At 43.6% G+C, this 12,280-nt stretch overlaps 1 protein-coding gene across 1 annotated transcript in view; it reads left to right on the top strand.

Annotated features, from left to right (window-relative positions):
* Positions 1-12,280, top strand: part of KALRN (kalirin RhoGEF kinase) — a 466,558-nt gene that overhangs the window by 409,771 nt on the left and 44,507 nt on the right. Inside the window, exons 36-40 of the mRNA XM_058809387.1 lie at positions 1,273-1,556; positions 2,356-2,460; positions 5,805-5,900; positions 7,503-7,633; positions 11,231-11,297. Coding sequence (XP_058665370.1) covers positions 1,273-1,556; positions 2,356-2,460; positions 5,805-5,900; positions 7,503-7,633; positions 11,231-11,297 — 683 coding nt within the window. The remainder of the gene's footprint in view (positions 1-1,272; positions 1,557-2,355; positions 2,461-5,804; positions 5,901-7,502; positions 7,634-11,230; positions 11,298-12,280) is intronic.

Below are 12,280 nucleotides of genomic sequence, written 5' to 3' on the forward strand. Positions count from 1 at the left end.
GCTCTGCCCAGAGGGGATGTGATCTCCTCATGCAGGTAGCAGGAACTGGCTTCTAAAACAATAGAGGCAGTGATTCTCTGCAAGAGTAGCTCTCCCTCAGCATGTGTACAACCCAGCATCTCTAGTGGTGTTTATTGCTGAACTGAGAGTATCTGGGTGCAGCAGTCTATCTTCATGTGTTTGTAACGTAGGTTTTTGGTTTCTGCTGGGACAGATAAAAGATTCAGAGATAACAATGTAAAAATGTTTAATCACATCGGTTGGCTCTTTTCTGATGTACAGCCTGAGATGTTTTTTATAGGAGTGTTACAGTATCTGAATTTAGTAAAAAAACCTTCATCTTAAACTGTGTGGGATAAAACATCTCAGACCCTGATAGGGAGGGGAGGGAGTTGCCTTAACATGGTTTCAGAAAGTTGAAAGCAAGGCACTTATTCCTGAAGGGCAATTGGGAAATCTTTGAGCAACTTGTTTGTTTTGGTTTTAAAGCCTTACTGACATTGGCACATCTTTGGTCTGTTGCATTTGGGGAGAGTAAGGAAGGTTGCAGCCCCTTCTAAGGTGCCAGTCTGAACATGTGTATCAGTAACTGAGGTTGGATACAGTTCAGCAGAACCTCCTGCTTCTGTATAATGAAACTAGTTTTTAATTTTAAACCTTATTGAGTTTCCTTTGGTTTGAACAGTTTGTCATCTTTTGTAATTGTTCATTCCAGCTTCTTAGTTCTAGCGAATTTGTGAACTCTTCTGACAGATTGCTTTCAAAGGCAAAGGAGATAATTTTAAGGTGCTTCTAAGTTAATAAGTAGTCTAACTAAATCATGTCATTGGGGTCGGGAAACAGCTGAGAAACAATTATGGAACCTGACAATGTGTTGGTGGCTGTCAGGTCTCCTGTAGTAGGTCTCCTTTTTTGTGCTTATTTTCTTCCTAGCAATTCACAATGAAATTGTGGGAAGAAGCTGAGAAATTCAGCACTTAGCATGAAAATCAGGCTTCCATAAAAAAACCTGAATAAAAACCTACATATAAAAACTTCCGCTGTCTGCGATCTTTCATAAGGACAGATAGCATGGTAGGAAATGAGAGAGGCGTGTGAGGTTGTGGGAAATGCCCATTGCAGGGCATATTCCTCTCTCTGGTGTGCAATAAAGTTTGCATAAAGTCCATAGGTCAGGAAGCCTCTCCCCAAGGCAGGCAGTGCTGTGGTGCTGGGTGCTGGGGCAGCAGAGGGGTGCTGGGATGAGGTCTCACCTGCGCCGTCTCCTTGCAGACGCGTACTCGGTCTCTGCCAACGACAACGGGGGCAAGTCTGACTCCGTGGCCAACCTACAGCCTCAGCCATCCCTCAACTCCATCCAGAGCTCTCCGGGCCCCAAGCGCTCGACCAACACCCTGAAGAAATGGTTGACCAGCCCCGTGCGCCGCCTGAACAGCGGCAAGACCGAGAGCCACATCAAGAAGCAGAAGAAGGTGCGGGATGGCAGGAAGAGCTTTGACCTCGGCTCGCCAAAGCCTGGAGATGAAACCACTCCTCAGGGAGACAGCGCAGATGAGGTGTGTGCTGGTGTTTGCTGGTGTTTGTTACGGGAAATACCATCTCCTCCGTGGGCTGTGAGTCATGCTGGAGTAAATGCAGTTCCCTTAGGGTCTGCAGGGAACAGCGAATCATACATAAAGTCATACATAAAATTGCATTGCTGCAAACAGCTTTATCATCCAAAGAGCAATGGAATATATAAGGAATAGTGCTTCACAGTTTGCATATATTATTGTCCTTTGATTAAGTTTTTTAATAGCCTATTAGAAAGCTGCTGTGCACAGAAATGAAGTCATTCTTGAGCTGCTGTTATCAGCTTTTGCTGAGGTTCATATCACCTTTATGCTACCGTGGCAGTGTAATTCCTTATTGAAGGAAAATACTCCAAGAAATAGCCATGTTTCTCTTAAATCTGCTGTGTAGCTGTACCTGCAGTTTTTCTGCAGGCATGTTCTCTACCAGAATGGCTCTTTCCTAATAAGGTGAATGAGGAATTAAAAGCCAAAAATGCAGAAGGTACTAACTGAACTCAAATAAGAGGAACACATTTTTAAAAATGTACATTAAACAGTTTTTATTTAAATGAAAAAACTACTATTCTGTCAGCACACAGACAGATGTAGTTGCCTTAGCTGTATGAATGACCTATAAACTGTATTTCTGTAAGCCTTAGAATGCACCAGGATTAACCAGCAAAACCTTATGTCTTTACTGCTCTCTTCCATTACCTGTAATTCCCTCCATACAACATGATATTGAACTGAAACTATCAAAGGATCCTGTCCCTGTTTCTAATTGCATTTAACTTTTCTTCAGAAGAGCAAGAAAGGTTGGGGAGAAGACGAAGCAGATGAAGAGTCTCACACTCCTCTTCCTCCTCCCATGAAGATTTTTGACAATGATCCAACCCAAGATGATATGGTAAGGCCTCCCTTACTATACAATTATTCTGTTTGAGTGCATTTCTTGCATAGCTATATCACAGTGGGTTCCTAGTGGTCTCCTGGTATCAAGGGCCTAGACTTGTGGTTGTTACGAGTCTCCTGTGTACAGATCATAATCTAATACCTTTTGTGAATTTACAAACAGTGCTAGATAAGCAATTTAGCCCTGGTTTCATGGCAGGTGGATGGTGTGCTGTGCTGTGTGTGGGCAGAAACTCCCTTCAGAGGGATAATGTGTGTTTGCTATGTCTGTTTGAAAAGTGCTGCTGGTGTCTGCCTGTAGCATTGGAAATGGTGTTTGGTGGCACCATGGTAGTTCTCTGACATTAAGTCGGGATTTACTGTGGTAACTGGCCCTGTGGCTTGCAGAGTCCTGTGCTGGACTCAGGATGAGAACCTGTGAATATGGCTGAGACAGTGGTTTGCATTCACAGCCAGTTCTGTCTGTTCATGTCCCCCCACCCTTTCCTGGTGCTGTCATCTCCCTTGTAGAAAACCATCCTCCTGTTTTTTAGTTTCCTGCTTTCCTGCTGGCATCTGTTTTTAGCACTGCCACTTCTGTATTGCTGTCCTCTGATTGTAATTGCTGCAGGCAAAGAGGCAAGGATAGGGGAGATTAATAAATTGTCAGGAAAGAAAAACCAAAACAACCCAGAATGTTCTTGGGGAAGGTTCAAGCCGAAGTTTGGAAATACAGAGAGAGGAAGATGTAAATATTTCTGGGACTCAAGGAGCAGAGTGATGGAGTAAAGGATTTGGGGGCTTGCTGCTAATCTGTCAGGAAATGTTATGACACTGTGGTGGCAGCAGGAGCAGCAGGAAGCAGCTGGAGCTGTGGACTCCTGCCCTCGGAGCGCTCTGTGTGCTCACGGCTCTCTGGTGAGGAGCAGAGGGGAAAGGTCGGCAGAGCAGAGCCCTGGTGGATCCATGCCCAGCACAATTGCTCCTGGCTTGTTCCCCATGGTGTTTAGCTAAATGTTTGGGGCTTCGTTTGCATTTTGGTTTTTGGGAGATGGTTTTATTTTGGTGGGTTTTTTTAAAAGAAAAACAGGAATGCTGCAGCTCGGGTCACTGTTTTTGGTGTCCAACATGCCATGTGATTTCAGGATTTCTTCAATATGTTTCTGACAGCATAAATGTCATGGAACTAAGCTGTTTTCTGCTTCAGATGTCTGAGCTTTACAGAGTGTTTTGGCATCCTTTTTCTTCACCCACTCCTAAACCAGAAGATTAAATAGAGCAAGATGAATCTGAAACCCCTTTTTTTTCCTCTTGTTTTTCTTGCCCTGTTCAACCTTTTATCAAGGGGATAAAAAATTTTAGCCCATAGGGTCCCGAATTTGCTGGCACACGATGCCCATATTAGCAAAGTTTGAGCCATGCTGGAGCTGAAAGCTCTTTAATGGTGTTAATTTGAGCACAGTGTCCTGCTCATGTCCTCCCTCTGTGCATACAGGCATGGCCTTAGGCTGGACCAGCAGCAGCAGTGTGGGGCTGTGGCTGTGGTAGGTAGGAGATGTCTGCATGGATGGGAGGTGACACTTTTCCCTGAGTCCATCTGCCAGGCAGCAGCAATTGTGCCTCACTGCTCCTGGAGGCTCTCATAAAGACACATTGCGAGATCTTTTCATATTAGAAATTCATTATTTGCTTCCTGAAGAATAGAAATACTGTATTTCTGTTTTCTCCAATCAAAGCAAACTCTTGTCGATCACAGAAGTTTTATTTAACCCTGGAATTCTTGTAGGCAGCAAATATTTTCATGCTTCCTTCAGAATCCTGTAGTTATTTACTTTTCAGAGATATTGAGCAATTTCAGTTAAAATAAGTGACAGCAACAGCTGTTTAATGCCTCCAAATATTGGACTCCTCCTGCTAGAATGGCTGTTTGGCACTTATTATCAATGTACTTGTCCAGTATCTCTTCAAAGTCCTTCTTTTCAGTTTTTCTTTTTCCTAGACACATCTGTCTGCATTGCAGGTGAAACAGGCAGGCTGAGGTTTTACATTAGTATGAGATTCCTTCATTACCAGCCTAATTCCTCAATTACCAGCCTGATTACCTGTAGTTTTTGTTGTTGTTGCAATTAGAACTGTTGATTAGATGTATCATTTGTGAAAGACAACTTGATGAGTAGCAGTGTGTTCATGTTTCTGTTCTGTCCCAAGGCTTCTGGTTAGGATTAATCTCCTTTGCTTTTTTTTTCCTTCCCCTGGGCATGTGTCACTCAACAGGAGCAGCCTCCCCAAAGGGCTGCTGAAAAAGGGTGGCCAGCTGCCTAATTCCTGCCATCCCATTCCCCCATCTCCCTCCCCAGCAGTGCTGAATCTCAGATGGGTGTTTGCTGGCACCTGCACAGTGACTTCACTGAAATAGCTGCGCTCCACAATGCTTTCATTAAGCAGCTGAGGGATGAATAAGCTTTTTCATAATTTATAAAAATTTAGCCATGCTTTAGTCTGTGTCAGCCTGACAACAAAAGGAGGTTGTCCAAGGGCTTGTAGTTTTAGTCAGGGCTTGTGTTGCCTTCAGAAGAAATGTGTATGCAGGTGAGCTAATAAATCCCAATTCCCATAGCTATCAAGTGGGTTTGGGTGTTCAGACAGGTTTCTTAGGACAGCAATAAAGGGGTGATTTTGCATTATACAGCAAAAACCTTAAACTAAAACAGAGTTTTTCTGCCCTCCTGTGCCAGGTACCCAGGAGGGGTGGGACATGTAGGGATGTTTTGTCTCCAGTGGTTGCAGAGAGGGTACAGAAGAGTTTTAGATGACTGAAGTTGCTTGAGCGGGAGATGTCATCTTAAGTTCATTTGGAGTTGCAATTGATCTGTGAGGAAAGGATGGGGGATGATTTGTTCCCCCCTGCCTCCCTCCCCTACTGCCTGAAATGCCATGTGTACCTTGTGCTTAACTGCTTTTATCAAATATGCATGTATGGGGGAGGGGGTAATTTCTTATATTTGCAGTAAGAAAATCAATTTTCTGGAGCCTGTAAGACCGTAGATGGCCTTAGAAGGAGGAACCAGCTTTAAGAGAATTGTAACCTGTTTGTAAATGAACTTCAGTTCTTTGATGCTATTCCCTGGCTCCAGCCTTGAAGCTGCTGCAGGGAGATGTGCAGCCAGAAGTGGATGGCAATTCCATGCTTGTCTGACACAGCAGCACTCGCTCACCTGGCCTGCATGCGTCCCTCTCGCCCTCCAGCTCCCCTTCCACCTTCCTTCTCCTGTCTCAGGAGCTTCTTCACTGACCACCTGGTTTCCTTCTCCCTTCTCATCCTGCTAACTTGCTTTTCCTTTGCCACCTGCTGTCTTGCAGTCCTCTTCTTTGCTAGCTGCTCGACAGAGCTCCTCCGATGTCCCAACTGCTGCGGATCTTGTCAGTGCAATAGAAAAGTTGGTCAAAACTAAGCTGGTAAGTTTAGTGTTGTGAAAACTGTGTGCACAACAGGCCCAATGTGACTCTAAGGAAGGGCTTTAAAGGCTACCTCTTGTTCTGGTTTCCTTGCTTTCTACCTTCATCTGCTCTGCTTTTATTAACCCTATGTGCTCTGCTTCCCAGTAGTGTCCAATATTTTGTTCCCCTGTGAGATGAAGTCTGCATCTCACACAGGCTCTGCACTGCATGGTCAAAAGTCACTTCTGGACTGGGCTTTGCAGAGCATAAGCTGCTGTACTGTACAATTTCTGGGGTCTTGTTAGTATTCAAATATTTTACACAGTGGGATGTTTTGTTTGTTTTTAAGTGTGTTCTGAGGCACAGGGGTTTTACTACCCAATGTGAATTTGTTTGGTGTTCTGGTTTCAATGAAAAGACTCTAAAGAGTAGAACTGCTTGAAGTATCACAGCTGTGCTTTAATTTTACAAAGATTCATGTGTCACTTTTAATCTGCCTTGTCAACTCTTTCTTGCAGGGAGTGGAATAAGCAATAAAAATGCTCTGAGATTAATTTGTTCAGAAATTTCATATCGTGTGTTCTCACTGTCTGATCCCCATATCTGGTGGACAAGGAGTAAATCCTCTGTCATATCTTGGCTCCTTTTAAGTTTTCCCAGTGCAGTTCAGCAATGTTAATATCAAAGCTACACCTTTTTCTACATATCCCAGGACTCCTAAAATTAGCTAAGTACTTTATCTGAACAAGTTCAACATAATTAACAAGCAGGGATATGATGAGCCTACAAAGATTCATTTCCTTACATCTACTGGAATGATGAAGAGAGTAAAAAAAAATCTAAAAATCCCCACAGTGATCATTAAATTACTGCAGCTCTGAGCAAGAATCTTTACCTAGTGAATCATTCCAGAGGACTTTGGTATTTTCTCAGTTTGAGATGTTGGTACGTGAAAGAGTCAGTGTTTACAGCGTGCTTGATAAGGCGTGAGTGGTAAAGGAGCTCTTTGTGGCATGGGAAACCAAGAAGACTATTCCCAGAAAATTCACTTAAAATAGTTTTATTCCATTGAGAGACTAACAAACTGAAAAGTATTTCATTAATCCAGTCAGACATATTTTTTTTGTGATATTTTATTTTCTCTCCCCCACATGCAGTCTATTAGACTATTACAACTACTTTCAAGGGATTTGGGGCAAACATTAATTATTGTAGTACCTTACTATGTGTCCATCTATTTCTATTTCATATTTTATTTTATTACAAGAATCCCCCATTCAGCTTTTGGCAGAGGAGCTTTTAGCCACATGTAGCCTAACAATGGTCCTGATTGAGACATCAGGATATTTCCAGGTTGATTTGAAATAATTTGGAAGAAATTTTTTTTCTCAGATCTACTGGAACATCTTTTTCCACCTTCTAACAAGAGGATGACAACTCCACTTTTTTTTTTTTTTGTGGGGTCCTATATCAACCTAAAACTAGTTTGGTTGTGTTTTATGAAATTCTGCAGGAGACTATTTCTGAATGCTTTGTAGAGTTGGTTGCAGAACTGACTTGAATACTGATGCTGAAGTTCAAGGAGAATGTTTATTCTATTGTTCTTTGGGGTTTTTTTAGACCCTTGAAGGAGGATCTTACCGAGGAGGCTTAAAAGATGCCACTGGCTGCTTGAATGAAGGAATGACGCCTTCAACTCCCCCACGAAACCTTGAGGAGGAACAGAAAGCCAAAGCTATGAGAGGCAGGATGTAAGTTGTGTTACTGGTTCTTTCCAAAATATGTACCCCAGCAGGACACACAGCAGCACTCCAGGAGTACTTTGTAGTCAGTAACTGACCATGGAACTGAGAGTAAAACCGTGTTCTGCTTGATTCCTGTTTTTCTTAACATGTAAAAACACTTCATAAAAGCACTTCCACACACAGAAGTTCATCATCATTCTAAAATGTACAGCTTTTACACCAGATAGCAAATATCTATTTACGTAAAAGTCTGCAAAGAGCTCAACAGGTATTACTGAGATGTTTGCATTGGTAATTACTGCATTGCCAGAGGTGAAATCAGCTCTCAGAGGGGGGATATGTGGTTGACCTTATTAGCTACCTTTGAGAAAAAGAACAGAGAATCCCTCTAGGACTTTTTGAAAGAGATATTTTTGCCCTCTTTATTAGGAAAGGAAGGGACAGGATTCAGATGCATCTATGGTAGAAACACACCACTGCAAAGAAAGTTCCATTTGGGAAACCCTCATGTTCATGGTAATGAGAGAAAAAAGAAGTGGTGACAGCTCATGAAAGTTGTTTTTTAAAATTAGCTGTACACCCCCTAAATTTAAGAAAAATAATGATTTTTTCTTCAAAGCCTATAATGATTAAAGCATTTCTTAAATGTGTGTTCAGCTGAAGAACAGAGAATTGGAGCAACAGGATCAACAATTATATGGAAGAAAGCTGAGGTGGCTGTTTTCTTTGTATCACCTCTTACACTAACAGTAACTGCAATGATCTAATTAAATGGTAGATTGAGGGGAAAAGTGATGTTCCATACAGCTCTCATGGCAGTGTGGTGAGAGGTGGAAGAAGAGCACCCCATTTGGGAGAGGTGCCAAGTCAGGGAGAGCAAGGAGGTGGTTAAGAGTAGGAGATGAAGTAGGAGCAAAGTGTCACAGGTCTCTGAAAGCCATCATTTGCTCCTGCACTTTGTTGCAGGAAGCCAGAGAAGGGATACAGTGAGGGACTGCAGCAACTCCCAGCAGCAGACAAGGATATGACAGTCCTGGATGTGTCTCCAATGGCAGAAGTTTTCCACAAGGCAGCTGTCAGCCTTCCTGCAGGGAACCTCTGCCCATGGCTGTTCCCTAGAAGCTCCTCAGTATTGCAGGATCATCTGGAGTTCCTCTGGTAGCAGTTCATTAATGAGGTGGCTGGCAGCTAAGTGCAGGTTGCAGTTTTAGTGCAGAGACCTCTGCCACTGTAAGCTCAGCTACAGGAACACTTCTGGCAGGGGACTGGCAGCCTATTACATGCAATTAGTAGCTGCCAGAATTCCTAACCAGGATGTTTAGGAGCGCCTGCTAGTGGCTTTCAGCACAAGACATCTGTCTCCCTCCAGCTCCTTTGTGTCTGTGTTCTGTGTCCCTGCAGCTTGCTGAGTTTAATTCCATAGTCATGTGAGGCAGCTGATCTCCCAGCTCGAGCTGTGACCCTCCAATCCCCACAAAACAGCAGCTGAACCCTTGCACAGGCATGGGCAGCAATGTTCCTGGCAGCACATCCATGCCAGCAGTTAGCCCTGGTGTGAGGAAGCTCCTTATTCCACCAGGCCTGATTGCTGCATTTCTGTGAGCAGTAAGACAATAGTCTTATTGAGTGTCATTGTTCAGTATAGGTCTAATACAGAGTTTCCAAGATATCCAGCTATCCAGACTCAGTCAGAAGTCCTGTTCATGTCAATTTAAATACAGCTGTGTACTCAATGCCTGCTGGTGACCAGGGCACTTTGCAAATAGCTCCCTGCCCTTGCTCCCTGCTATCAGAGCAGGAAATGAGTGAACTTGAATTTTTAACCTACGTGCAACTTAGAAACCTTAAATTTTGGAGTACCTCTAAGGTGCTGCATCAGATAGGCTTCAGAGAATGAGTAGAGATGGTCAAGGCTGATTTTCTTGCTTGGTAAGAAGAGAGGAGCAGAGGGAGCCCTGGTGCTGAATTTAAAGTAAGCAGTGGAGGTGCAGATCCTGAATGGTAGTAGAGGTGTGAATAATTGGCAGGTTTTGTCTGTTCACCAGAAACCTCATTTTTAATAAACACACACCTGCCTGCATGTCCTGCAGTGTTATATACTAGAAGTACCTGCTGCTTCATTTTTAGAGTAGAACTTGGCAGGGTGATCCTTGCAGTAACCTTGTAGGTGGATCTCATTCCCTCCGCAGCTCTCTGTGCCTGTTGGGAGCAATGCAAACAGGGGTGGTGCCAGCTGGAAGGTCCCCTCCTGGCCTTCCTCTCTGGGCAGAGGGGACTGTGGAGCCTGTCCCAGGGGCAGAGGGGACTGTGGAGCCTGTCCCAAGGGCAGAGGGGACTGTGGAGCCTGTCCCAAGGGCACGGAGGGTCAAGCAGCCCGAGGGGCTGTGCAGCACACGCTGCTCAGGCCATGTGCTCTGGGAAAGAGCAGCCTCTTGCCTCTTGCCTCACATGTGTTTGCTGCCCAGGCACAACTTGGCACGGTGCTCCAGAGAGCACAAGGGTCTGGTGTGGCTGCTGCCAGCCCTGCCTGCTGCCAAGGGGCTGGATTTCACTCTCAGACCAACAAGAAGCTGTTTGACTTTTTTCTGCCACATGGCCTAAGTGTCGCCTCTGCTTTGTCTGAGCAAGGGACATGTTGCAAGCATAGCAGGAGCAGGATTTATTTTCTCAGTAAGCTCTCATAACTAAATTTCTCCTTGCAATGCCAGTCTGATTGGTTTTTTTCTCTCCAGACTTTATCTTAGCACTGTTAGCCCTCAGCCCTATCAATTCAAGTGGGTCAGTCTAGTGACTGATGTGGACAGAGCAATATCATACATGAAAGCACTCCTCTGTCTTGTTAGCCTTGTTACTACTGCCATACCAAACTTGAGGACAGATGGAGTTTATTTGTCATATGCCAAATCTATGTATTGGCATAATTGAGAGACAAACTGTCTGCAGCAAGCTGTAACTTTTTTTAATTATCCTCAAAAGAACATAATGTGATTAGTCCGTTTGAGTTACAAAGGAGGGGCTTTTTTTAGCTTGCTGTTGTTTGCATGCATCAGGCCTTCATCAGATGACTCCCCTACCTGGGGTTATTAGCTCTGAAATCAGAGTTAAAACATTTGACACCCACACATAGATTACCTGCTCCAAAAGATTAAACTCTTAGCTATGACAGGAGAGGGATTTCTTTTCCAAGTGTTTGAAACTTCCAAACTGATACTTAATTGATGAATCTTGGGCAAAACTTGGTGGAAAATGGGTCAGGACACGTGTCCATCATTCTCAGGGGAGCTGCATAGGGGATGGGAAGAGGAGATCAGGGAGGAGTAATTTAAGGTACTGGGAGCTCTTTGTGCTGCTGCTCTTGCACCATCCTGGGACATGGGGGGGAAGAGGGATAGCAGGGAAGAATGGTTAAGAGATTTGAAACTACTCTGAGCTGACATGTGATGTTTTTGTCTGTTACATTCCACTGAGCTCTGAGAGAAGGGTGACTTGTGTTATGTGATCTGGATGATGATGGGGTTTTATGGTGAGGTCGTATGTGGTAAAAGAGCAAATGGTAACATCAAGGAATATGGTCAAATACTTGTGTGTTCTGTTTTAATTTAGGTTTGTCCTAAATGAGCTGGTGCAGACTGAAAAAGACTACGTCAAAGACTTGGGAATTGTTGTGGAGGTGAGCTGAAGCAAACCCTGCTATGCAAAATGTTTTCCTACTAAAAAGCACCATGCTGACAAGTGACAACAAAAAATACAGCAGGAGAAACAAGCTGCTTTATTTTGCAGTCTGCTTCCATGGTCCCCTTCTCATGTTGACAGAAACAAGAAGAAATGCCTTTGGAAACTATTTTTGTTTCCATCTAGCAAATGCTGTATTTTAGGTTCAATTCCAGTGTGCAGAGGTTTTTCTTGGCTACCCTACTTGTGACAAACTCTTTTTGCTGTAATGCAGCTTTGGAGGCATTGGTGGAAAATTAACTTATGACCCTACCACTTATTTCATGTTTTTCTTCCCATCATATTGGGTAATGGTAACACATACTTTCCTTGAATTTGCACCTGGAATTAGGTCCTGTGTCTGAGTACCTTTCCAGAAGCTGGGCCTGGAACTGTGCTGAGGTGCATGTGTGTCTTGTAGATTATTGTTTTGCAAAAAAAGCCTGAAATAAAAGAGAGTTTGAGGGGGTTTTGCATTAAAAACAGTTTTCTTTTTAAAGCTTCAACTTGCAGAGATTTGGCTGATCCCTAGGGATCACCTGTCACATCTAACTCAGTGCAGGGTTCAGTTTTTTCCCCAGCAAGAACTCAGAACTGGAGCCATGTGATTCACTAGTGGCACTGACTAGTCCAGAGAGAATTATCAGTCTGTCTAACAGCGATTTTCAACAGCTTCCAAACTTGAAAACATTTGTGTTATGTATGCACCACTGGCAAACCTGACAGGGCTGTCATGCTCCAAAGACTTACAAAAGAAACTCTCAGGAGGTGTGAGGAATCCTTCTTGTGACTCTAAACTTACTGCTTGGCTTTGTGCTCCCACAAGATACTCATGGTGATGAATGGAAGAACTCTGTACAGTCTATAGACTCTATAGAGTCTGATTTCCTCCTCTTACCAGAGAAGCCAAGAGCTTGACAAACTACTTTGTTTAACTTTTAT

This window comes from Ammospiza caudacuta, chromosome 8 (assembly GCF_027887145.1).
Source record: "Ammospiza caudacuta isolate bAmmCau1 chromosome 8, bAmmCau1.pri, whole genome shotgun sequence".
In the NCBI taxonomy this organism is placed as follows: domain Eukaryota; kingdom Metazoa; phylum Chordata; class Aves; order Passeriformes; family Passerellidae; genus Ammospiza; species Ammospiza caudacuta.